Source organism: Triplophysa rosa, linkage group LG21 (assembly GCF_024868665.1).
Source record: "Triplophysa rosa linkage group LG21, Trosa_1v2, whole genome shotgun sequence".
Lineage (NCBI taxonomy): Eukaryota > Metazoa > Chordata > Actinopteri > Cypriniformes > Nemacheilidae > Triplophysa > Triplophysa rosa.
Window position 1 is genome coordinate 14272287 of NC_079910.1, and position 27410 is coordinate 14299696.

At 38.6% G+C, this 27410-nt stretch overlaps 1 protein-coding gene across 1 annotated transcript in view; it reads left to right on the forward strand.

Annotated features, from left to right (window-relative positions):
- nol4lb (nucleolar protein 4-like b) overlaps window positions 1-27410 on the forward strand; it is a 112527-nt gene that overhangs the window by 48195 nt on the left and 36922 nt on the right. Inside the window, exon 5 of the mRNA XM_057363141.1 lies at window positions 13096-13243. Within this exon, the coding sequence (XP_057219124.1) occupies window positions 13096-13243 (148 nt within the window). The remainder of the gene's footprint in view (window positions 1-13095; window positions 13244-27410) is intronic.

The window sequence follows — 27410 nt, forward strand, 5'->3', positions numbered from 1 at the left end:
TTTCAGTGACAGTGTTTTGGCACGATTATGTATGTTGAGCATGTTAGTGGCGGTATTCTCTCTTCATGGTCGGTTTTCCTGCACGATCAATATTCTGCAGTGGAAGCTCACGGTGTGGAAGACGTTAATCCTCGTTGGACCTCACCGCATGTGTGCTTGAGGGTGCGTTGGGATATGAATGCTCGGGCTTATGTATCGAGGTACAGACACGGCTCTCTTATCAATTCGTTCACCTTTCTGGCTGAAATGATACAGTGCGTTTCCTTAGGTAGCTATTGATCGCACCACCCCACTTGAAGGAAGTCGACAGCAGAAGGAGAGAGAGCTCGTGTAACGCGTTCAGACATCTGTTGGACGTGAGAAACATAGGCTTTGACATGACTGGCAGCTGTCAGTGGCTCACGGGCGAACTTGGAAGGATCTTATGACCTTGTGTGCGGTGGATGTGTTGAGTATTTGTTCGTCTGTACCTGTCATGACTTGAGTACTGCTGCTCACCACATGCTGCTGCAAAGTCACGAAACACGTCATCAACATGAAATAACATAACACGTGTTAGATTGGATCGTAATCAGTATTCTGTATATGACAGGTGGTGGAGAGAAGGGGTTGACATTGACAAATAAGAGGACTTGTCTGGTAAAACATTGATTTCAGAGGCTTTTTTGATGGAAGAGAAAAAACAGTTATTTTTTAATAACTTAAGCAACGATTCGTGCATAACCAGGAATGTGTTGGTCACTTTTAATTCTGTGTTGGCTGGGAGTCTCATGTCATACTGTACTACAGTATAATATCTTTTTTCCAGACTGAAAATGTATAGGAGCTTTTTCTTTATTATTCTCTCTGAATCAGTTACATCAGTTCTTGATCAGTTTCCATGGCAGCACATATATATTTTTCACTTTCCTCCTTTTATTTAATTATATAAAGTCTCAAAATGTATTTCTATATGCATGTGGAGCCACGTCGACGTAGTTGCCTTGATAAGTATTAGGCGTAAGAGAGAAAATGTAGGAGGAAACTAATTGTACAGGGCTCCAGACTAACTTTTTTTAGTGCAAGCAAAACATTAGGAGCACACCTTAAATCAGCCTGCAATGCAATTATTCACATTTTCCCCAAAATAACTGTATTACTGATACAGACAAATAAGTTACTTGATGACATCAGATTTGGTTCTCCTTATTTAAAAAGAGGCAGAGTCTAGAGAAGCATTGTTATTGATTGGTGCTAAATAGAGAGACTGTAATCTGAATTCATTTGAACCAACAGAAATTGCGCTTGTCAAAAAGTATGAATTGTTTACAGTGTTAAAGCAAAATGACAGCCCTCGTGTTATGTTCTTACAACGATTTTATTGTGTATTAAGGACACTTTTCCTCATGTTCACAACACATGTAAATATAACGTCAAATAAAACTTAACAGGAGCATTCGCCTGTCGTTCTTGCTGTGAACGGATTTGAAATGATCCAGCGTAGGGTTGCAACTATCGATTATTTTAGTAATCGAGTATTCTACTGATTTTCCATCGATTAATCGGGTATTCGGATAATAAATACTTTTTCTTTATTAAGGAGCAATACTAAATATACAAGAGAAAATAAGACAGGTCTCTTAAAATGAACAACTAATTTGTTTCCTTTTTAGAAGAAAAATATTATTTTTTTGCTGAAATTGCATACATTAATATCTGTGAAAAGTTAACCCATTTAATACAATACATTGCCATATTACATTCAAAATGCAATATAATACAAATGTATAAATAAGAAACATTAATAAAATAGAAAGAATAATTTCAAAGGTAAACAACTAACTTCAGCTTATGCATGATGCATTTAGTTTATATTAATTAGTTTTAGTTTCTTTCTTTTTTTACTATTAAATAGTAATATATTTGTCCACATAAAATACCGAGTTAACCAGACTTTTATTTTGGCAGGTTGTTGGAAGACGCTTATTTTTTAGTATGTCTGTTTCTTCACTCAAACAGTAGAGCCCTGTAACATGTATAGAGTTTAGCGGGCTGTGCGTTAGTAATAACGGTCTGTGGGGAAACGCAGTGCTCCGTGTGTACTATAGTTAAATGGATTAAACAAAGCTTCGAGGCAACAGAAATTGCCTCAATGATTTTTTGTATTCAAATTACTCGAGTAACTCGAGGAATCGTTTCAGCCCTAATCCAGCGCTGTCTCAAGTCATCCACAGTTAAATGATGTTTCCTGAACTCCTTCGCGGTTAGTTTCGTTTTAAACGTCTCATATATCAAATCGTTTGTCCTCCGGCTCAAGAAATCCATCGCAGCAAACAGCGACTCATAGTAATGCGCTCACGTTGTGTGTGTGTAAACTTGTCAATGACGACCTGGATTGTGCGCGTCCTCAGCAGCGAGAAACATCAGTGACGTGAGTGACCCGTGCAGTTGACAATCACACACAGCCTGCACTGTTGGTGGGTCGCGTTCTACTCGTCTTTCCACATGAAATAACAACTAGAAGAAATTCCAAATTTGCAGGTCGCACATGCGTAAGTACTTTTAAAAAAATGCTTGTGCTGTCTCGAAAACTAGTTGCAAAATGCGACCATTTAGTCGCAGTCTGGAGCCCTGTTGTAGATTGATTAAATGGAGAGAGGTATCGCACGTTTCAGCCATAAATGCAAAACAGTCACACAGTCCTTATAGCTTTAAAACTATTTATAATATATAAATAGTTCTATATGCCTTTTTTACGATGCACGTTTTTGCATAGCGCCTTTACAGGGCTCCAGAATGCGACTAAATGGCAGTGGTGTAAAGTATTGGAGTAAATGTACTTAGTTACTTTACTTAAGTATCTTTTTGGCTACTTTGCAGTTGTACTGAGTATTAAAGATATTAGCAACTTTTACTCTCTACTTAACTACATTTTTGAACAAGTATATGTACTCTTTACTCCACTACATTTGTAATGACTAATGCAATTACACATTACATTTTGCATGCCACCTATCTTATAATTAATATTGCCATTCACAGGGCATTGAAGGTACTACAATCTTGTGGATTTTGCCATAACTTACAAAAACTTGTCAACATGGCTTCTTTATATGAATATGAGTGCAGTATCAGGTAGATGTCAATCGTTGGCTGTTTATACATGGTTAGCCCTTACCCGCTATTTCTACAGTAATATATTGGCAACACTGTTGCCAGCTAGTTACTGTAGGTCACACATCTACAAAAGCTCTTGTTTTTAAAACTAACTCTTCCTAAATGTGCTCTAAACATGTTTGCTCAAAATTTGACCATATGGTGGGACTATTGCCATGAAGTGATGTAAACCAGTAAAAAGAATGTATAGTATTTCAATTTTCAAAAGTGCTCTCACACTATATAGACAAAATATTAACCTATAGAATGAGTCGGACACAGAGAAATGAACAATTCACATATGAATCTCAACAATGGTGACAATCAACTGAACAGCTTCATGCTGCAATGCATGCTGGGTACATAGTACAAAACTCATTCATGATTGTTTGTCACCATTGATGAGGTTTGTATGTCAAGTGTCTAACTGTGTCTCAATTGCAAAGAAAGATTTTCTGACAGAGATCTTTCCATTATAACATGTAATCACTTTACCAAACATATCTTAATAAATCTTAAATGCTATATTATTATTATTTAATGATTGAATTCTTTCAGATGTATCTTCAGTTACTAAGCAAACATAAAGTTGCGGTTCCTGTAAAGTCCCTTTCAGTGTTATTGTATAAGTGTACATTTTAAAGCTACAAGAAAGTCAAAGAGTCCAACCAAAGCAAACACTGATCGCCATAATGGTGACTTAAAACATAATTGAACCACTATGAACTAGAGTTCAATCTCAATAAGATCTTACACAGATGACAGAAATAAAGTGAAAGTGGTGTCTGTAATATGTGAAGATGTTATTGATGTTTGTGTTTAATTCTCCTCTGGTGAAATCTTGACAGATTTATTGTGTTCATCTGTTATTTACACTTGTTCATCTAAGACTGTGTGACTTAAGTGCGTTAATAGATTCTTTATAATGTATCTTCAAACAGCCATTGCAGTAGTTTACTGTAAAACACCTACAGTAACTAGCAGGCAACAGTGTTGCCAATACAGTATATTACTGTAGAAATGGCAGGTAAGGGCTAACAGTGTATGTGAAATGAGGACATGACTGCAGCTGGCCATGAGGCCCAAACCAGCATGTCCAGTGCAAAAAGGCTTTGACTTTTTGATTTTACTTAACATTACTTTATTTATCCGTTATATTGAAGAGACCTTTTTGAAGGACTTTGGTTTACTTATGAGCACTTGAGCTTAAATGAGACTTAGGGTGTTTGTAATGACGTAGGTTATGGTGTCGGCCATGATTTGTTGCAATTTTGAGGTGTTCAGTCTTATTATGATTTAAGAAAATAAATGCGATTGCTCTCCTCACAAATCAACTGTTTTTCACTGATGTGTCTCTTAAGTGTTGAGGACTAGTGCTGCTTTGAGCCTACATTCAGTATGAGTAAAATACTCAAGTACTGTTAAAATCAGATACTCAAAGACTTTTACTCAAGTCGTTTTGGAATTGGTGACTTGTAACTTGTAATGGAGTAATTTTCACTGCAAGGTATCTGTACTTTTACTTAAGTATGGTTTTCAGGTACTCTTTACACCTCTGCTAAATGGTTGCATTTTGTGTCCAGTTTTAGAAACAGCGCAATAATTTTTAGTACTCGCGCATGTGCGACCTGCAAATTTGGAATTTCGTCTAGTTGTTATTTCATGTTGAAAGACGAGTAGAACACGACCCGCCACCAGTGCAGGCTGTCTGTGATAGTCAACTGCACACGTCACTGATTTTTCCTGCTGCTGCGGACGTGCACAATCCAGGTCGTCATTGACAAGTTTACACACGCACGACGTGAGCGCATTACTACAAGTCGCTGTTTGCTGTGACGGATTTCTTGAGCTCGACGACAAATTATTTGATACATGAGACGTTTAAAATGAAACTAACTGCGGAGGAGTTCAGGAAACGTCATTTATCTGTTGATCATTTCAAATCCGTTCACATCAAGAACGAATGACAGGCGAATGCTTTTTTTTAAGTTTTATTTGACGTTATATTTACAAAGTGTCCTTAATACACAATTAAATCATCGTAAGAACGTAACAACACGAGAAATTGTTTTTGCTTTAATAAAATTTAATATATACTTTTTGACAAACACAATTTCTGTTGGTTCAAATGAATTCAGATTACAGTCTCTTTATGTAGCACCAATCAATAACAATGCTTTTTAAATAAGCAGAACCAAATCTGCGGTCATCAAGTAGCCTAATTTATTTGTCAGTATCAGTAATACAGTTATTTTTGGAAAAATAATTGAATAATTGCAATGCAGGCCCCTAAATTTTTTGCTTGCGTTCCTAAAAATTTCAGTCAGGGGCTACAGTGCTCCTAGTAAAAAAGTTAGTCTGTAGCCCTGCTTTACAGAAAACAGACTTAATATAGACACTCAATATAGAAAACTAAAAAAGTATCAAAATAATGATATAGAAATGGGAAAATTACAGTAGACCTATATAACAAACTGGTAGAAATGAGCAAAAAACATATAATCAATCTGTATTTAATCATTTTTCATAATTTATCTCTGTAAAAACTAAATTTTCAATGTAAAATTAATCAATTTGACCCTAAATATTACATTAATGCACATTCTTGACTGTATCGTTAACAAATGTCAATGTTATCCAAATAAAAAATGTTGATTGCATTTTTTTATATGAGACATAAAAATACTTGATGCTAATTGATTTGAATCATTGCATTTTGTTGAGCAAGGACAAGCAGGCAAGATGATATGTAAAGAGAATGTTGAAGAGACAGACAGGATGGGTTAGCTTGCTAAATGGATTAGCTTTAAATGGCCCGGGAACACTCAGGCTTCGGCTCCAAAAAGCCTCCTTTAGTAACCCAGCCTAGAAGATCCTCATCTCTGAGCGCAGGCGGAAGTGGCCAATCTCCTTATGAAAGCTTTTTCACAAGCCGAGGAAGGCAAATGTTGTTTTAGTGTTCCTATGCATGGTTTGAGCTGTCTCAGAGACATTCATTTGTATTCATATTTTAATGCATCTGTGCTTGACAAAACAAGCATAGCGGGCCTCTGATAGGTAGACATCAATCGTTAAAGGTACATTATGCTTGTGTGCCCCATATATCAAAAGGAATAACTCATAAAGGAACAAAAAGTTTAATAAAAATAGTCTGTTATAACCCTTTGCTCTAAAGGAAGTTGTTTGAGAGTAATGCCGGAGGGGAACGATTAATGGTTGAATAATGGCTCAAAATTTGTTATGTTTTACACACAAAACTGAGTAAATGATGACAAAATTTGCACATTTTATCTCTTTTAAGATAGAATAAAAGGCAATTGTCTCGTTTCTGTCAATAAGTTGGCATTAGCTCGACCTAATGTCAGGAGAACGCTCAGTTTCTCCGCCTCTCCTCGGCACGCTGTTTAAAAAACACTGGCTCCTGAAGTTAATGATTTTTTAAAGACTTTACTCTCTTCTTGCTCTTCATTTGTGCCGCTTTAGAGAATTTACTGCTCCGTATACGGCTGGGAGGCTAACAAGCTAACCCTGCTAATAAAGTCACTCTACAAACGTCTGAACTGAACCCACTCGTGGCTGTAAGGTTCCAGCCGTGCTGACATAAATCAGCTAAAGAGATAAAAGACACCTTGCGTTTGAATCCACCCAAACTTAAAATCAGTTAAATTAAGAATCTGGTTTACGAAAGTCAGACAGGGGACAGAGGTAACACCCAGATGAGATGAGGCCGTCTACCCAAGGATGTCTGCTCTTTGTGCTGCGTTTATCTGTACAAACAAAAGAGACCCTGAAACACACATGCACAACCAACAGAGATTCTCACCACAATTAAACTCATAGCAAAGAAAAAACTCCAAGACCCAGAGTGAGCTTTTATTCTTATTTAAGGCGTAGATGAGTCTGAATGTGAAGTGGGAAATCGCACGCATATTCCTGCTCTCTCCATCTGCATAGGCAGCAATTTGTCAGAGTGAGAGACGGGGAGAGAGAGCGACAGGAGTGTTACCTGCATGCAGATAAGAGGAACGCAAAGCAGGATCATTAATAAACAATAAAATCGAATGAAATGTCATCAGAATTGTGCCGCAGGGGGTCTGAATAGATAGACTTGAAGAGATTCGGCCACTGATGACCTGTATTGTTCTAAATTGGATTAGCCAGGCCGTGCCGATCGCGGTTTCGAAGCGGTTATATGTGGTTTATATGATTGTAATTGAAAAGGAGTTAAATGTCAGATTAATAGAAGTCCCGTGTGACGTTCTGTTGGAAGATGATTGAGGAGGTGCTGGAATGTTCGTTCTGTGCCTGTGCTGAGGGAATGAAAATGCCGCAGAATACATCACGCTGGATTTGGGGGGTGGGACGCACAATGGATGGGTGTGTGGCCCAGTGACTGAAGAGGGTGATCCTCTTTGTTATCTAACTGATGCTTAAGACACGTACAGAAACGGCTCTCACGTTGCCTCTTGGCCTTTAACGGTTGTCCCTGACCCCACCCTTTGCTGTCTGATCCTATGAGCTGACCCGAGTCACTGTCATGACTTCTGTTGACCCCTGGGCATCATCCCTGATTTCAGAATATTTTAGAATAACGATTGCTGTAATTCTGTGATTCATTGACCTTAAATGATGAAGTCTTCGGACTTTATTATTTGTATTATTTATCATTTTTTAATATTGTTTTTGTATTATTGTTGTTATTATTATTTTTAGTGTTATGTATTATGTAGTGTTATTATTATTAATTATTACTATTAATAATAACAATATTATTATTAATAATAATGATTATTATATTATTGTTGTTAAATGATGAAGTCTTCGGACTTTATTATTTGTATTATTTATCATTTTTTAATATTGTTTTTGTATTATTGTTGTTATTATTCTTTTTAGTGTTATGTATTATGTAGTGTTATTGTTATTATTAATTATTGCTATTAATAATAATAATAATAATATTGTTGTTGATTACTACAATTATTGTTTAGTGTTAATAATAATAATTAATAATATCGTACAATATTACTGTTGTTATTATTATATTATTTATTTATTAGTAGTAGTAATTACCATTATTATTATTGTTGACACAAATTGAAACCTGGCTCTGATTGAAATATAGTTTGTTTAATAGAATGTGCTATTGCGTACAAAATAAAAATGTAATATGGTGTCCACCCTGACAGATTTACATTGTTATGAGTCAGGACAAACAGTTACTCCCCGCTCCAAACTTATGCAATTGGTTAAGCCAGAAGTTGACATGTCGCTCAAACAATGACATAACACTGGAATAGAAGAAAGTATTTTGACAAGAAAATCCACACAAGAAAGGAGAGAGTTTTCCTCGCAGTGCTGCATCAATAATGCACTGTCCAATTTGCTTGTCAAATGGATTAACCAATCAGAGCTGGCCGCTGGGCTGGCGGCGGGAGGTATCGGGTGATTTGCAGCTCTAGGGCGAAAAAACTGCTTGTTTAATCGTAAATCTTGTGGTAAAGTGGGGTTGCGGGGTTCCTCTTCAACAACAGGCATGAGCAGATGGGCCCTCATCCACTGTCCCTCGGGCAGCTTTTACTTTCGCATGTCTCATAAATCATCCTCATTCATCCAGCACATTATGCTCAGGTATTTCATTGCTTTTAAGCTCTGGACAGCATGTAAAGCCAGTGTCTGCCTTGAAGTTAAAGATGCTCATGTAGATAATGAACACGTTTCAGACTGGCTACTGAGGAGTAATGTCTCTGTCTCTTCAGATTTTTTGAAGTAATTCAGTTGACCCCCTGTGGAGCACAAGGTTTTTTTGTGTAACACAAAAGAAGATATTTTGATATTTCTGAGACAGCGTGTCTTCTCATGTTGACGCAGGGAAGAGATCGTGCGGGCATTAGAAAGACTGTAGAAAGGGCGATGTCTTATTTATTACATAAAATAAAAGGTCTGTGGATTCTAAGTATAAAAAGAAGGATAAAAGTCAGGCAGTAGCTAGGACCTGTGTTAATATTATAAAGACTTTCCAGCAGAGATGAGTTAGGACCCGCGGTACTAAGGCTTTTAGCAGAGATACTCACAGATATCTATGGAGATACTTTCCAGCAGAGAGACGTTGGAGAGAAAGATCGTCTTAAAATCACCCCCGAGGAGGATGCTTTGATTCGGATCAGTATGTGAGTAACATTGTTTTTTCTGTTTGTTATTAATATAATATTAGCTGTGTGACGGACCAGTTTTGAGCATCATTATTTATCTGGAACCGCTTTAATATTGTACTCGTCCAGATACTGGAGAGAGAGAGCGAGAGCGCGTTGGCGCTAAAACTGGAGAGAGAGCGAGAGCGCGTTTTACTCTTTTACTCAACGATCCGCAGGTCACATGCATTCCGAACCGTAGAGCACGATCCGCGGATGATCCGTGATCTGTTTCACCACGATACCGCAGGGGAGAGGAAGAGGAAACTCACGTTGTAGAGTTGTTTGTCCGTTTAGGGCTGCTGTACAAAACATGGCGGCGAATTCAATGTATGTAGGCCCGCTCTGTATGTAGATATAAACGGCTTATTCTAAGGTATTACAAACATAATGGTTCATACGTAAGGTCTTTATACACCTCTGAAGAAATAGTTTTGTATATTATATTGCATTTCTGTCAATAGATCCTCCTAAAACCCCGTATTGTTCCCTTAAGGTTGTTGGAAGTTTTAATGCTTCGAACAACCTTTCCAAATGTATATTGTAATATGAAGGTTTTCTGCTGTAAAGTCTGAAGAAATGTTTTAAATGTGCTTTTAGAATACCAGGTGTAAGATAAATTTCTTAGCAAACACAGTTTTTTTACATTAGACATTCCTTAGAAATCAATGCATGTTTATTAGCAGATAAATGCTTTATCTCTGTAGCCTTCTATATCGCATCACAAAACGTTATTTACACATCCAAATAAAATATATCTCGTAAACATTCTTTTAATTGCAATGTATTCACTCTTGTATTCACTCTTTCTCTGCAAAGTGTGATTTTTTTTCTTGACCTGTATGTTTTATGGAATAATTTTTAAAGCTGTGAGGCAAAAAATGCATGCGCATGTGTTCAGACAGTACAAGACATTTGTGCCATTCAAGTGCCATGAAAACACTTTGGTAGAATAGAACACATACTTGAGATTGAAATTTGATTGGAAAGAAACGAGGTACAAAGGTCTTTCCCACCCTGTGCAAGCACAATATTGAAGCAGTACATTATTTTCTCTGTGTCTACGCTAGCTAGTTTTGAATTTTAAATAGCATTTCTATTTGTAAAGCCACTGTGGCTTTTTTGTTCGATATAATACATAATTTGTGATTTATTTCTCGAGCAACACAGACACAACCACTATGTTTGTTTGCCATTGTTAGCATATGTCTTATATCTAAGAACAAATAAGTTTTAGGCTAGGGATGCACCGATACCGCTTTTCCCTTTGCCGTTACGATTCCAATACCTGAATTCTGAGTATCGGCCGATACCGATCCTGATCTGATACTAGCACTGTTTTCTTGATCAACAGAGAATTGCATATATTTTATCTTTTATTGCCAGCAGTGGATAGTACTTAAGCATTTTTACTTACAAGTACATTTTAAAATATCTGTACTTTATCAGAGTGTTTTGACTTTGGACAAAAATGACTTCAAATCATACTTTTTACTCCACTACATTTCATAAATAAATGTTGTTTTAACCTTTTAATCCTTGAGTACATTAAAATCTACCACTTTCTTTTTAAGTACTGTATTAAAGGTAAAAAACATATAAAAATGTTTTTTATAAATTGTACTATTGTATATAATGCTTTACAATGTAATCTTATAAAGTACAGATACTTAAAAAATAGGGGTGCAGGGAAAATTTGATTCTTAGATGCATCGCGATGCAGACGTGGACGATTCTGAATCGATTCACAAAAGTCCAAAAATCGATTTTTAAATGTATTAATAACGTGATGTTAGTGGAACAAAAAAGGCAGAAGTCATTCAAGGGTGCGGACAGTTTTGAGTGCGCACACCTCACACACAGCAGTAAAGACACACAAGCAGTAAAGATAGAGAAAATGATCCAGCCCCCTTGGACTAAACTGCAAGATAAACAAAATACATTTTAGAAAGGTCTTTCTCGGTCTGTTCTCTGCAGTGAGCGGAAGGTAAAAGCAGCGCATTTAATTCACTGTGCCGCAGCATACTTGTCACTAAGTGAGTGCAAATTGCGTTTTCCCAAAACCTGTCACTAACTGTTAAGACATAAGAACATGAACATACTTCTGTAAATATGCACAGTTTGTTACCAGAGGTGCTAGGTGCGCTGCATTAGATGAATCCACTGCTCCATAGGCGTATGATGATTTTGTAAGACAATCAGGCAATTCCTGAACTTACTGCCGGCGTCATGAAAAATTCTGACACTGGTTAACATGTAGTATTAATTAGTCACGTTAATTACTACAGAAAATATGTAAATGAGAACGGCTTCACTGGGCAGTTTTGCATTATAATACAGAATGTGACAGTTTAGAGACTAGAAGCAAAAGTGCTAACACTAGTCTGACTCTGAGCGTAAATGCGACGTAATGACGTCACACATAAGCAAATTAGCACGTAGAGAATCGATTCTGAATCGAATCGTGAGGGACCAAAGGATTCCCACCCCTATTAAAAATGTACTTGAGTAAAATACTACTATCTCTGTATATAATATATACCGCATAATGATGCGTCCTGAAGATGATCCTTCTGATGTCGCGGGGATGTTTGCTCCCCAAGTTCAAAACAGTTATAACACAAAGAGAAGAGATATGTTATGTGTTTACACATAATGCATTGCATCCATCCAACAGTTAAAAAAATAGTTATTGTGTATGAATAACGCACAACATAGACAGCTTCCATTGCTTTAATCTAATACACTCAGCGAGTACCGTCTCTGGCAAAATGCATTTTAAACAAAACCATAGACTATTATCTAGTGATTATGAAGAATAATGAAAACATTTGAACGAGTGGCGTCCTGACTGTTACCGGTGTTGTACCGAATTTCGACTCCCTGTCAGATTTTGACTCCCCGGCAGATTTTGACTCCCCTAATTCTGATTGGTTTATACACTTAGGATGCTGCTATGTGATTGGTCCCTATCTCTAAAGCCCACCCCCACACTTAACCCTAACCTTTTTAGGAGAAAACAGTCATAATCTCACGAGGAGTCAGATTTTGATACAACACCGGACATATGCATGCTGGATGGAGATTGACAGATGACAGGACCAGCGGAGGTCAGAGTTTCTTAATTATGCTACATTGGTTTATTCCTAGCATAAAGCTATCGAAATACATGACGTGGAATACAGTACATGAAAACTTTTACAATGGTTTCCTGATAGTTAGTCCTTTTTAAAGCGTAAGAGTAACATCCGCGGGTAACGCAATGGATCGGATTTGAATGGAACCCGTCAGTCCGATACCCGATCCAGCAAAATAGACCCGTATCGGCGCCAATTCCGATCCAGAATATCGGATCGGTGCATCCCTATTTTAGGCACCCACCCACATGCTTTTATGTGCATTTTGGGTTTTGATTTGCATCTTTCCATCTGCATCTTGTATTTGCATCTGCATGATTCCATCCTCCATTTAAATAGGACACTCCAAAAATCACATAAAAATGTATACATGAAAACCCAGTTTATTTTATACACAGTACTTTTGTGCCCATAATCTGGTAGGCCTCAGTATTTGTGTGTGTGTGAGTGAAGCTGTCACTCAGCGGGAGGTGACTGCTCTTTCTGACAGGCCTCCTCATGGGCCTGCTTGCCTGCCAACATCACGGTCCAATTTGACATGCGTGTCTATTCTAGAGTTGCGCACAGACAGACATTGCACTGATATGAGCAATCCTTCCTCAGCTGTTGAACTGGCACGTCTCTGTTTGCAGGATGAGTGTTCAGTGAGTAGCGAGGAGTTTGATATGAGTGACCCCACATGGATATCAGCTGAACGTCACGCCGCACTGTCAGACCTGAACAACCCGTCCAGCACTGAGAGGATGCACAGCCCGCAAAACGCTCACAAGGACGAGGACGGTAAGAGATCTGCTCGTTTTTGTCTTATTGGAGAGTTTAAACCCTTTAGCATTAGCAGGAGACAAATGATACTGTCTTGGATAAAATGCATGTCTGAAATACCTTTAAGAAGCAAACTTTGTGTTGGGTACAGTAATAATCTTTGTTTTTCAGAGAATAAAATGCAAAGTATAGTATATAATATTTATATAATAGAATTTTTTTTAGGGTGAACTATCATCATTTTTTGGATAAACTATTCTACATAAATCTAATGAAGTTTAGTGAGCTAAAAACAGAAAATATAAGTTAACTTATCTAACACAATTTTGCCTCTCAAATCAATTTATCTTAAGGGTGTTTCAGTAAGAAAATGGTGTCATGCCGTGTGTGTGTGTGCATTCGTTCGCGTGAAGCATGAAGCATATTCTCTTGTGCTGTATGAGGGGAATAGAAAGTCCAGCATGAGTTGAGAGAAGCTACAGTATAGGAATCGATTATGATGTAGTAACCCACTTCCTGCTGCTGTCAAGGAAGGAGAAAGATTCTATACAAAGAGATGAATTTAGAGACGCAGAGAGATAAGGTGAAAAAAGAGAGATGGAAAGCGAGAGAGTGATGAAGATAAACATTTATGGATGTGTTTGTGGATAGGTAAAAAGTTTTCAAGATCCATCTGGGAGGGTCATTCATTTTTTGTTTCATTCTCTATTAGAGACGGTGTGTCTGTGAAGTGATATTAGTAACCCAAAAATCTGTTTTACTTTGATAATGCTGAAAAAGCTAAAAGCTTTTTTCTCTGTCTCTCTACCTTCTTTTCTCTTTGTTTCCTCACTCTCTCTTTCTCTCTCTCTCTTTCTCTCTCTCAACTCAACTCAACTCAACTTTATTTATATAGCGCTTTTACAATTTTCATTGTTACAAAGCAGCTGTACATGAGACACATTGACTACAAGCAAAACAATCAAAGTTGTACCTGCAAAAACAAGAAAAGGTTGAAAACACAGAAGACAGACACACCCACACACAAAACACTCCACACACACAACACGCACCAACACACACACACTCTCTCTCTGTTGAAAGTATAACTGTAATCTCTCTTCATTGAAATCAGTCTGAAACCTTCAGTACAGAAAGCTGTATGTACATGTAGAGGGGATCACGAACACCCACACAGATACAAACATTCACAAATGAAAATTAGCTACAGTATCACAAACTAAACTCCGACTGTACCCATCTGACCCCCATTCACTCGATTGAACTGCTTTAGAATTAAGCATTTCATTGTTGATAATCAGTGAATTCTTATCGAGCTTGAATTGTAACAAGATTGGTTATGAAATATGATTTATAGGGATGTAACGATTCACCCTGAGCCGGTTGAAAATCGGTTATAATGAGTGACGATTCAAATCGGTTGAGGTGTGAACTGAATCGCAATACATTTTTTGAACAGCAGGGGCCGCTATTTTCACCTCAAATCTAAACGTGGACATGCTGATATTTCTTAAATGCAAAAAAATCCAAGAAAAGCTCAGACAGTATTAGTTTGTTTATATTAAAGAGACTTTTTCTATTATTAATTTGTTATAAAATTGCAGTTTAGTTTTGTTATTTGAAATAAAACATTATTTTATTATACAAAGAAATGTGAAGCATTTAAGAAATAATGCAAGGGAAGTTGTTCATTTCTCATTTGTTTCAACTCATTTTTTAAAAATAAATCGTGAGTAAATCGTGAATAAATCGCATCGTGAGATCAGAATCGTGACTCGCATCGCATCGTGAGCTGAGTGAATCGTTACATCCCTAATGATTTAATGTCATGCTTTAGTGTATTTGGTATCAGAATAATGTTATCCTTCTTAAAGGGGCCATATTGTGAAAGGCAGATTATTCCACCTCTTTTGAAAGTCTGTATGAAATCAAAATTGTCCCTGTTGATTTTGTTAGTACATTACTAGTCTAGTGGTGAACATTTCATCCGTGCAAGTCACACAAATTGTCTTTGTAATCTTTAATAAAAATCTAAAAATGTACTGCTGCTCTGAAGTTGTGACCCTTCTCTGAGGACGTCAGTTTGACATTGTGAAGATGTTGGGCAGATGTTTTTCTAAACTAAACACCTACAGTTCTAGATCCAATGAATTCACATTGGAAAAACAACCAATTTTACTGCTCAATATTCCGTTTCATTTGGAAATACGTCACAATACTGACGTTGAATGCGACTTCAATTTCATGGGTAATTCAGAGAGAAGGCCGTCAAAACCCTAAATGGCACACTTACAGGTCAACCACAGTCGTGTTTACTGACCATCTAATGCATATTACACAAAATTCTGAATTTTGAATTTGAAACAGTTTAGTATTGCGGTATCCAATTATTTTAGACTTAACTGTCTTAATATGGCGTGGATGAACAAAACTAAGCATGGTTGGCCTCTTATTATGAGGAAGTTCTTGGCCAGAGCAAGCTGCACAGTACAAAGACTAAATGCCTGTTGCTAAATTGCGACTATTTTCAGTGTTACTAACTGTTTGAGTAGACTTCAAGTAAAAAACTCCCCTTCCCTAACCTGACCAGTTTCATCTTTTGCTTGAATGGTGAGTTTTGACACTGGAAGATAGGCACGGCTCTCTACACACTGAGGTGATTATATGAAGGTAACAGTGGGATCACGGGCAGTGCTGCTGACCTCTGAAACTTCTCTCGCGGGAGCCAGATGTGGGCAGGCCCTTTTAGAGCGCTCTCTGTAGCCGATGCTCAGGGCCATCAGCAAGACCTGGCATCCTGAACCCTTCTATCAGCAGGACTGTGACAAGAATATAGACAGAGGATGATGAAAGAGGAACAGAGACAGTGATGAAGGTAGCGGCAAGCAGAAATAGACAGGAAAGTTCATGGAGTTAGAGAGAAAAAGGGAGGTCAGGTGATCACAACTGCTCTCTCAGGCTGATTGGAGTTGCTTTTGAAATTGCAATGTTTTGCCAAAAAGAACCACCTTCCTTAAGTCAGGCATGGCTGCTGATTTTCTGAGTAAGAGGTGACACATGCTGTTTCAAAACCAACGGTGGACCTCTGACGTTCCAAATGATGGACATCCTGTTTTTGTGGCTTTTTAAGACACCTAATTTTAGACGGGTTATAAGATACTGTACGTCATGTGTCTTTTATAGAAAAAGCAATCCCAGAAGGCATTGCGGTGTGCTTAAAAATTAGATTGAGTATGCTGTGCAAGACGGAAATGTTGATTCTAACTAAATTTGTTTCATTTTTTTGTGTCAGGGTGTTGATCACCCTGTCTGGTTTGATTTTGTGATGATAACTGTCTGGATTAACATTGTCCAGCTTTTTACAGTACACAGCTACTTGCCACATAAGTAAATCAATGGACATGAAATATTGAGTTTATCATCTCATATGTAAACCTGGCATAAAAACAGACAGCAGAGTAATACATGAAAACATATAAATTGTGCTGGTCAAGATTAGCAGTGTATTATCGTGGATGTTGACCAATCAGAATCGAGGAGACTTTAGCTCACCAATCAGAATCAAGTATCCCAAAGAGCAATGTACAGTAATAAGTATAGCTATACTTAGTAGTTTTGTAAACAAAAAGATTCTTTAATGTTTAAATTTAAAATAATATTAAATTGCTACAGTATACTGTGTCACGAACGGGGAGGGAGGGGGGGGGGGATGGGGGGGGGTGAGCAAGGTCAGAGGACCCAGGTGCAGACAGCTGGTAAGGGGTTAACAAGAGACTTTAATAATAATAACAAAACAAAAACCCACGAGGGGGTAATATAACAAAGATATAAACATGACAGATAAACAGGAACACAGACTAACTAAACTAGACAGAACTAAAGATGACATTTACCATAGTTTACAAATAACTAGACTACACTGCCAAGACACAAGAACTCACCAAACAAATCACACGAATCGAAATGAACCAGCACAAGACAGAAAACACAAGGGCATTATAAAGGGGATAAATCAAGAGGGGAACAGGTGCAGGGCATGAACTAATTAATGATCAATAATGAGGAAACGAAGGGGCGGGGACAAAGACAAGACCGGAGAGAGTGTATGGCAAGCCATAAGGGCCAAAAATGCCTCTCTCCACATTAAACATGAGGTTCTGTCATGATTCTGCCTCCTCACGTCATGTCTTTCTTGGTCTGGTGGCAGAACCATGACAATACTGTACACTGTAGGCAGTATCTCTCTAGGTTTTAGGAACAGAGCCACAGTCAAATATGTTGACTTAGTTGATCTTATAACACACATCTTTTTGAAAACATTTAATCTGTGCAGCCATGCGGAACACTGGCTGGCTAGGCATATTTAGTGTAGTCATCTGGCTTCTTTTCTTTTACCTATTTGGCCTCTTGTAAAAGTTAATGTGTGTCTAAATGCTCAATTACTCATGCTGTTTAATCTCAACCCAGTTTAACTGTCTAACCTGTGAACTGAAAACAGACTGTGTTTCGTTGTATTCTCTTGGACTGATGGTTTTGCCCCGTGCCCATTCGTCCCCGATGTCCATTATACATTGGAAGCTACAGTATACCCATGGGGTTTTAAGACCTGAGACATTAAAATTAAATGCAACTTAAAAAGTTGTTAATTTATGCTTGGCGCCTCAAAAAATGGAGCCGCTCAGCTGGTTCGCGAGAGCTGAACAGATGCTGTCAAGGTGATGTTCTGCCCCGCAGCACTGAACTACCCCTGTACATTACTTCAGACTGCCAGGAGAGCTCCATCAGACCCCTGCTGTGGTGCATAATAAACCCCAGTTACTGCATTATATCAGCTTTGTACTAATGTATTCAAACCCTGTAGCCGTGAATTGTAATTGTACTTTCATAAACATGTGAACAAGTGACTCTAGTGTTATTAATATTGTCCACATTAATGTGCATTGTGTGTTTTATTGTAGATGCATTTTAAATATAAGATTATTCTGTAGTTCTTTGATGGCTTTCCCACCGGAGGCCGGGGATGGAGGTCGAGTGTAAAAGTAAATACTCGGATTATAGTAGTAGCTTCACAAGCTTTATTTAATGCTCAAAAGGTGTGATTGTCTTGGGGGCTATTAGACATTGATAAAAAACGAAGCCACATTGATTCTAAGCACGACTACACATCCAAAGATGTACATCAGACGCACACTGTAAAAGATGTCTTCTCACACAGCACAAAAAACAGACGCACAGTAGTAGATCTGTCAGTGTTAAAGGTTGCATCTCACCTTTACTTACCTTGTCCCTCCACTAACCTAATCATCATCTCCTCTCCTGTCACCTCCTCATCTCTCCTGCGCTCTCCGTTTTCATGCTGTCTCTTTCTTCTCATCCTTCAGACAGCACACATTTATGATCTGCTCTTTAGTCTCTCAGTGTGTGAGGGCAGATAGCTCAGAGATGCCCGACAACATCGACGCCAGTAGGCGCGGCCATCAAAAAGCAAAGCAAGTGTGCCCCGATCCTCGTTTTCTAATAGAAAAACATACATTACAGATGCTTGGCTACTCCTGTCAGAGCTGTCAGTGCTGTCACTCTGAGCTTTCTGCATGTGACTCAGTCAAAAGCAGGCTGAATCATGATGTTGGAAGAGGTCTATGTTTGCTGTTTGGGATAAGGTGTGAACGTGGAGTCTCTGTGTCGGTTGTCTCTGTATTCCGTTATCTGCGAATTCCTTTCTGTTTAACTTCTGTAGAGCAAAGCTGTGATCGGTCACTTTTTCTGAGACGTTGGTACTGGATTGTTTTTACTAGTTCATTTCTTCTATAGGGATTTGAAAACGTTCTATAGTAAAGAGTTAAACTGGCATTGAGATGAATTGCAACAGTACAAACTGTAATAGAAAACAGAAAAGTATGGAAAGTATGCTAATGGATAAATTGATAAAGGTTCGAGATGGTAAACATGTCCTTTTATGATGGTATGAGCTACTACATACCTGAAAAACTTGTTCTGCTATTTCCACAAGTTATCTTCCACTTACTTATTTCCGTAGAATCTCACCGCCTACAGTATTCATTCTCTGTGAAGTTGCAGCCGTGTTACATTAAGATGCCAGAAAAGAACTGGCCCTCCAGGTTGAGTCTGGTCTCTCCCAAGGTTTTTTTCTCAACATTTATACATTTTTAGTGGAGTTTTGGTTCCTTGTCCGTCACCACTGGCTTACTCACTAGGAGATTGCTGATTTTTATTCTTGGGGTTTATACTCCATAAACAAACATCTTAAATTTAACTTGTGCATTTAACTTTATACATTCTATTTGCATGTTATGGTATTATTGCTAATTGTTGTGTTTCCAGTAGTGATGATACTTAAAATAATATACTTCAATTAAATGATATACTTCAATTGAACAACTTACAGTTTCTAACAATCCAGCATAGTATTTATATTAGTTACATTTCATTAATGCACCTTGCATAGGGAAAATCTTGCAATAATACCAGGTATCTTAGTACCTCATAGTCTCTTTATTTTATTTTATTTATTAATCTATTAATTAATTATAATGTGTGTAGAGCTGCTTTGCAACAATGTAATTGTGAAAAGTGCTATTTAAATAAACTTGACTTGACAGATAGATACATGCAAACATAATCATATGAAGAGTTTGGTTCCAAAAAGCAATAAACGCCATTTAAAAAAAAGTGTTTTAGTGCATTTAAACAGAGAGATGAATAACCTATGCTTTGTTATTTGTCACACTTTTTTTCTATACATGATTATCACATAGCAGCATGCACACAACCATGACCCCCTGACACTCTTTAAAACAGCAGCGTTGTGTCTATCAGTTGACCTGACGGCCGTATGCGGTTGTATTTGAATGACAGGCAGGCAGAGGTTCATTAATACTGTCAGGTCATTCTCTCTGGTTTCAGCAGGTTGCTGATTCTTATCTGATTTAACCGTCCAACAGGCAGCTACAGACACATATCCCAGCCCATACCGAAGAACGCAGCTATTTCCATTAAACCAGCCCGTCAGTCTTAAGACGTACCATATGTATACATAACTCCTGACTGCATAGATGTAAGGTCATTTGAAATAGACGACCGTCTCCATCTGTGTCTGATGTTTGAGGAAAAAATGTCTCGCCCCCAATTATGAGCCTACCGGCAATAAAGAGCCTGTGTGGGAGAATCGGGAAAAGAGAGAGACCAAGGGCGATAATCACATGATCATCTAATGGAAATGTTATTAAAAATGCAAGGCCATTAACATATGACATTTCCCAGTGTGTGTTCTATTTGATTAGGAGTGTGTTTGCCGAGTTAATCTGGAGGACCCGGAGCGAGATAGCGAGGAGGAATAGGGAAGAAGCCAGATGATAAAATCTGAAGGCCTCTTCAGATGAATCATACAAAAGAGAGAGAACTCGAAGAACGGACCACTGTTCTCCTCCCCCCTCATTTATGCACATGACCAGGCAGCCCCCTCTCTCATAATGACTGCATGTGGGGGCTGACACTGATAAAGATGCATATTAAAGATGTAAAAGAAAGAAGGAATGTTAAAATGTCCTTAATGGGATAGTTCACCCAAGAATGAAAATTCTGTCGTTATTTATTCGCCCTCATGTTGTTTAGAAACTGTATATGACTTTTTGTTTCTGTGGAACAGAAAAAAGATATTTTGAGGAATGTCTCAGACTCAGTGGTTATGTGTCCATACAATGGAAGTCAATGGGGGTCAATGTTGTTTGGTTATCAACATTCTTCAAAATATCTTTTTTTGTGTTCTGCAAAAGAACGAAAGTCATACAGGTTTGGATTACAAAACACAGCCTAAAGCTGCGTTCCCACCAAACGCGAATGAAGCGATAAGCGCGAGTGATTTACATGTTAAGTCAATGCAAAGACGCGATAGGACATCCTGCGGCGCGAATTGAGCGTTTCGGCGAGTTGAAAAATCTGAACTTTGGTGAAAATTCGCGCCGCGTTAACCAATCAGGAGCTTGCTCTAGTAGTGACGTTATTATGACGTAGCGAGCGGAGGCAGAAATCCGAAACAACAATGGAGGACAAATTCATCTTTGCTGTATGTGGATACCCGGAGCTGTACGATACATCTTACTTTTATTGAAACAGGAATAAAAAGGATCTTGCTTGGTAGAAAGTGAGTGAGGAGGTCGGACAATCTGGTAAATTGTAAAAAACGATCTTTACTCAATTTGAGCTATACATATACGAGACTGGAGCCGCCTGTCAGAAGCCCCTCCCATGACGCGAATTCGCGTCTGTTCTGAAGTGAATTTCATGCGCGAATGAAGCGAGTAAACTCAAAATGTTCAAGCGTCCAACTACGCGGGAATAGCGCGATTCATTTGCGCAAGTCGCGTTTGGTGGGAACACTCAGTTAGTGTGTTCTATAAAAATGTGTGTGTGTATTCGAATGGCTCATTTGCTGTATAACACAATGGTTTCAACTGAGCCAAAGCCAGAGGTCACTTAATTATTAACTGCCACCCTCAAATAACAAGGGTTTGGATTAATTATTCCACTTATTCGGTTGTGCACATGAGCAATGGCTAACAATGTGTTTTGTCTGAACAACAGCCTGCTGTGATTAGCACACGTGTTTGCAAGTGTGTTCGCTATCTCTATGCAGTTAGATCATAGACACCTGATCAAGGTTGGTTTACTTCTATTGAATGTGTAGCGTAGGCTTCAATCAGGGCTGATGAGTTGGCGCACTTCACCGCACACGAAACACACGTCCTATCTGCTATTTCGACAGGCTCAGCGTTTCTCAGAATTCGACCCTCAATGTGAAGGCTGTATAAAAGAGTGTTTGTGTAAGCACCCTTTGACAGAGGTCCCGCACCTCCTCCTGATTGTTTTATGGGGAGTGGAGAGGGTACATTTCAGGGAAGTCGTGTAAAGGTTGCTCCATAAATCTCCAAAATGCCCCTGAAATTTGGACCTGGTGCTATCAGATCCTCTGACTTTTACTGGAGGGCGGATAAAACACTGTGTTGGTAGAAGGAGATAAGATAAACTATTATATAAGGGGCGCTCCGCTGTGCCGGTTTGCTCTTCTAAATTTGAAGCAGGTGTGTTCGCAGCACCCAGTGACCTTGGTTCGATTGGCAATCTGCGGAGAAACAGTGACAAGCATGGGTGTTACTTTAGGAGAGATTGAGTAATGTAATCCTTTCCTTAAAGGGACAGTTCACCCAAAACAGTACAGTGTGTGTTAAAAAATAATGCACATATTCAAATGAGGCATTTATGGCAAAATTCTGTCATCATTTATTCACCCTCGTGTCATTCAAACCCTGTATGATCTTTCTCTTTCTTCTGAACACAAAAGGAGATATTGTGAAGAATGTTAGTAACCAAACAACCCTGACCCCCATTGACTTCCATTGTATGGACACAAAACCACAGAGACATTTCTCAAAATATCTTCTGTGTAACACAGAACCACATAATGGTAAATAAATAATGGCAGAATATTATTTTGTGAACTATCCCTGTAATTTACGTTAAACTTATTGTGAATAATGACATACGGTAGTTTTCATTTTTGGGGTGAACTGTTCCTTTAAACAGCAAGAGCTTTTGGGAAAATAGTGGGTTGCGTTAAGAGCACCTTATGAGGCGGCACCAGTTGTCGACCTTTGACACATTTTCTGTGTTTACTATTGGTGTGATGCTGCTCTGGAGAGAACAATACATTAGAACGAGTTCTTAAAGGCACAGATGTGAGACTGTGCATGGATAACATAGGATCTCCCAGCTGTTGGCCAGAGATTGTCCAACAAACAGAGGTCAGGTAAATTCTGTCATAATTTGCTAGATTTACCGTCTGTATAAATGCCTTTGTTCTGATGAACACAGAGAAATGTATTTGGAAGAATTCTTGTAACCAAACAGATCTTGGCCTCCATTGACTACCATAGTAGAAAAAATAACAAGTAGCAGTCAAAAGTGCCCCAGAACTGTTTGCTTTCCTACATTCATCAAAATATCTTCTTTCTCTGTTTATTATATCTGCTAATATCTTCTTTTCTGTAGTTTATTAGCTCTGACATTACTGGAGGTGTTGGGTCTGTGTTGACTAGTCATGGATGCATTTACATTATTTGGCACATTTAATATACAGTAAATGTTTTATTAATATCTTTTTGTGTTTGAACCCATGATCTTCACATTGCTCGAGCCTTGTTCTACCTGTGGAGCTACAGCAACGCAGCGATTTTAAAGACTAATGCCTGATGAAATCCTCTTTCAAAGCTTCTGATGTAATGCTTTGTCATGAATCTGTTGTAACAGAAGACCTATTAGTCATACAGGATTAAACTCTGTAGTCTGTAGGTAAACTTACACCGTGCACGCTGGGCGTTGAGACGGTTCAGTCGATAGCGGTCATCAAAATCTCTTCCTCCTTCAAAGAACTTCCTGTTTTTCCTCAAGGCTTGCTGCATAATAGTGATATCTTAGACTTGTCTCTCCTTCGCCCTCGGTGCATTAGTGCAAGTGGGTTTGTGGCTAATTCTGCCCCCTACCCACTGAGATGATTGGAAGTTGTTTTGTGCTAAAGGGAAATTGGATCAGATAACGCTTTCCCACAACACGTTTGCAGTGACTAAAGTCACAGTGGATTGCAGTCTTCATCCAATTTGCTTGATGCAGGAAGACAGATGCAATAAACCATCACAGTGTAAAATCATAAGGTTTTCCTCCTGTGGTCAACGGTGTTGATTTGTGATGTTTACCGCCCCAAATGTGGAAGAAAAATGACTCTTGGCTACTCTGATCGTCTCTGATTCTGTATGATCATAGCTAGCATTGAGGAAAATGTAATTGGCTGTATTAAAGCCACTGAACTAGCGTAATTGACTACATTAGGGCTACATCATGGAAATCATTAATGATCTAATAGGGTATGCCAAAATGGCAACTGCAAGAGCAGTCTTGGATGTCTCGTAGAAAGAGTCGCGCAGGGATTGTCCTCTTAAACCGACTGTGGGGGCTTAGCCTCAGAAACGGGATTGACTAATGATATTAGCGCTAATTATAAAACTGCTACTAGATTTACACTACCTGCGGCTGAATAGAATGGGGTTGCACTTTCTAAATTCTCTCATTTCAATGAAGTCCTGAAACAGACAAGAGAGCGGAACTCAAAAGAAACAAACTAAAAGTCCAAACTACCGGGGAAGACAGACAGGATCGTGACACCATGTGTAAATCCAAATTTCTAATTTTGCTATGAGATATGTCTGTACACTGAAAAAAAAAGATTTTTTGCCTTAGTAGATTTTATGAAAAGAAATGATTAAAATATACTTAATATAATTATGTTCCTGTTTTAACCGAAAAAAATTGTTAAAATAACTTAAAAATCTTGAGAATAAAATATACTAATATTGGTCGTTTAGATTTTAATTATTTTGTTTGAGTAATTTTAATTGAACAAATTATTAAGTAAATCCAACTCAATTTTAATATGTTTAACCCATTTAGATTGGTCAAATTAAGTTTACTTATTTATTATGTGTTGAGACTGCTTTGTGTCTGACTGCATTAGGAGATTCATTTTACATTTGGAATGGTCAGTTAATTTTTTCCACGGCTGTATAGCTATAATTTACTGTATATACTGTATATATTCAGATGTTTTTAATTGTTAAAGTGTTAACCGGTTAAACTGCGAAGAGTGTAGACAGAAGGCCGCGTTGTTAAAAACACAAGGTCTCTGTAAACATCATCTCTCTGTTTTTATTGCCCTGTACACTGTTCTGTCCCTGAAAATGTGAGTTCAATTTTATTTTCACCGTTCCCTCCCTCATTCCCCTCTGTCCTGAATCCTCCAGTTTATCTGCTGTGCAGCCTTGAGGAGGAGGCCACCTGGTGTGTATGTGTGTAGCCATGAACTGAGGTTTACGGTTATGACTTGGTCTCAATCCTTCTTGTCAGCACCCACAGATATCATTACAAATTACCCGCCGTGTAGTCGGCTAAGCATAACCCTTTATTTACTGTTATACTTACAACATAAAGCTAATTAAGATGTTCCTATAGGCTGGGCCGTAACCACCATGAGCACATCCACTGGTGCATGGAGCACCCCTGTGGTGAAGAGACCACTTATGCCGTTATACGAGCCAATTACATTGTTGTTCATTTTCTATTTAAAGTGGTTTATACACTGCAAAAAACATATATGCACACTCACACAAACTTTTCAAAGTACATGAATATGCATTCAATTAGCCCACAACATAAGAAACCATATTTGAACTCATTGTACATATTGCTTGATGCAGTTGCACAGTAAAATCCCAATAAAGGGCTTCTGTTTGGCTGTCCAGCACCCTTCCTCCTCTCCTCTTGATTTTGTCTCCTCCCCCATCAACCAGCCCCATGATGCTGCACTGCCTCGTCAGCACGCCCACTCCGATGATGGTGCCAATACCACTTGCACAAAGCGCAGCATCCTCTCTCAAATCCGAGAGTCTGGGGTGGCCTGCCTTATTTTTCTATTGTCTCCACATCAAACATATGCAGCTCTCCACTACACATCGGGTCAGTGTGTGTGTGTGTGTGCATATATGTATGGCTGTCCATGCACGTTAGAACATAGAAAGATTTCTTTCTGTTCTCGTTTCGTTCCCCTTTACACTTAATTCAAATCTAAATTCTCAATACAGCACTTGTTTCAGTCGGCCCACTATATAAATCAACAGCGTGATAATTTCTTGATGCCTCTGAATCAGCCGTGTCTGGACTCAAATTAAAGATGCATATGCAACGGCCTTTAGAAACACGTCTGGGGACGCAGCCGCCTGCATTATTCTGCCCACTCGCAGCAGCGAGTCAGACTGGGGCATTCTCAGCCGACAAGCAGTCGAGAGGGAGGGAGGCACAGCATATGGAGGTGTGAAGGACTGTTTATACGGCAAACAAAGACAATAAGAAACTGTTGACCACATTGGTGCACAGGCTCCAACCTGACCAGAAGACAAAAGATTTGTGAGCGCAAATCTTAACACTCCTTGGTTTGAGGGACACGATGTCTTCTAGTGGCGCCTCGGATTTAAGTGAGATTACGAACTGTTACAGAGAACGAAGGTCATAAACACAAACTCTCTACAAACACAACGCTGTGTTATTTTGTTCTCCTGGCTGTTGGTAGATTGTCGATAATGTGCAGTAGTTGTGCGAATAAAAATGAGACTAATAAAATCCAGAGTCTTGATTGGCTGTCACAGGTCATAAAGACTTTATAATGATGGCTGGACTGTGGTGAGTTAAAGGTGCTAACAGAGCTGATGCTAATGGGCCATACAGACCCGAAATTTCTTTCTTTCTTTCTTTCTTTCTTTCTTTCTTTCTTTCTTTCTTTCTTTCTTTCTTTCTTTCTTTCTTTCTTTCTTTCTTTCTTTCTATCTTTCTTTATTTCTTGCTTTATTGCTTGTTTCCTTCTTTGCTTGCTTTCTTTCTTTCTTGCTTTCAATTCATTCTTTTTTTTTCTGTTGCTCTATAACCGAGTGGAAAAATCCCATACCGATTTACAACAAAGGAGTGACCCATATCAAGGGACTAAAATAAAGATTTAGGGCTGGGCTTATTTGACTTGGCCCCATAGCAGTGGCAAAGAAATAATCTGGAAACCAACACCTTTGCATGATAGCAGCGACTTTTGCAAAGGCAAGTGTTTCTCACATTTTCTTTAGGAAGTGTAAACACTAGTCTATTTTTCTTTCTTTTAACAAACACATGCTTGCTTTGAGACAGTTTTGATTGTTATAAAAAAAGAATGCACAGCAGAGGCTTTTGTGCGGTGGGGATTTGGGGCACAATCTTTTTCACCTTCATGTGTCTAGAGAGAGTGTTTCTGCACACACACACAGCAAACCGTACCCATCCTCCTTCAATTCAATCCATTAAAATGAAAGAGGCTGTTAGCCATTAAGAAAAAGGGAGAGCAGAAGCAGCAAGGAGAGCAGGCTTTCTGTCATATGGGTCCAAATAAAAGGCTACTGCCTCTTTCTCACCGCTCCTCCTCCATTTCATCTCCTCCCCCATCACCAGCCCTGGGATGCGGCACTACCCCTTCAGCATCCGGCACATACTCGATTCAGGGACTCCGGACAGCTTGCTTCATTGTTCTGGACTCTACTTTAACAGT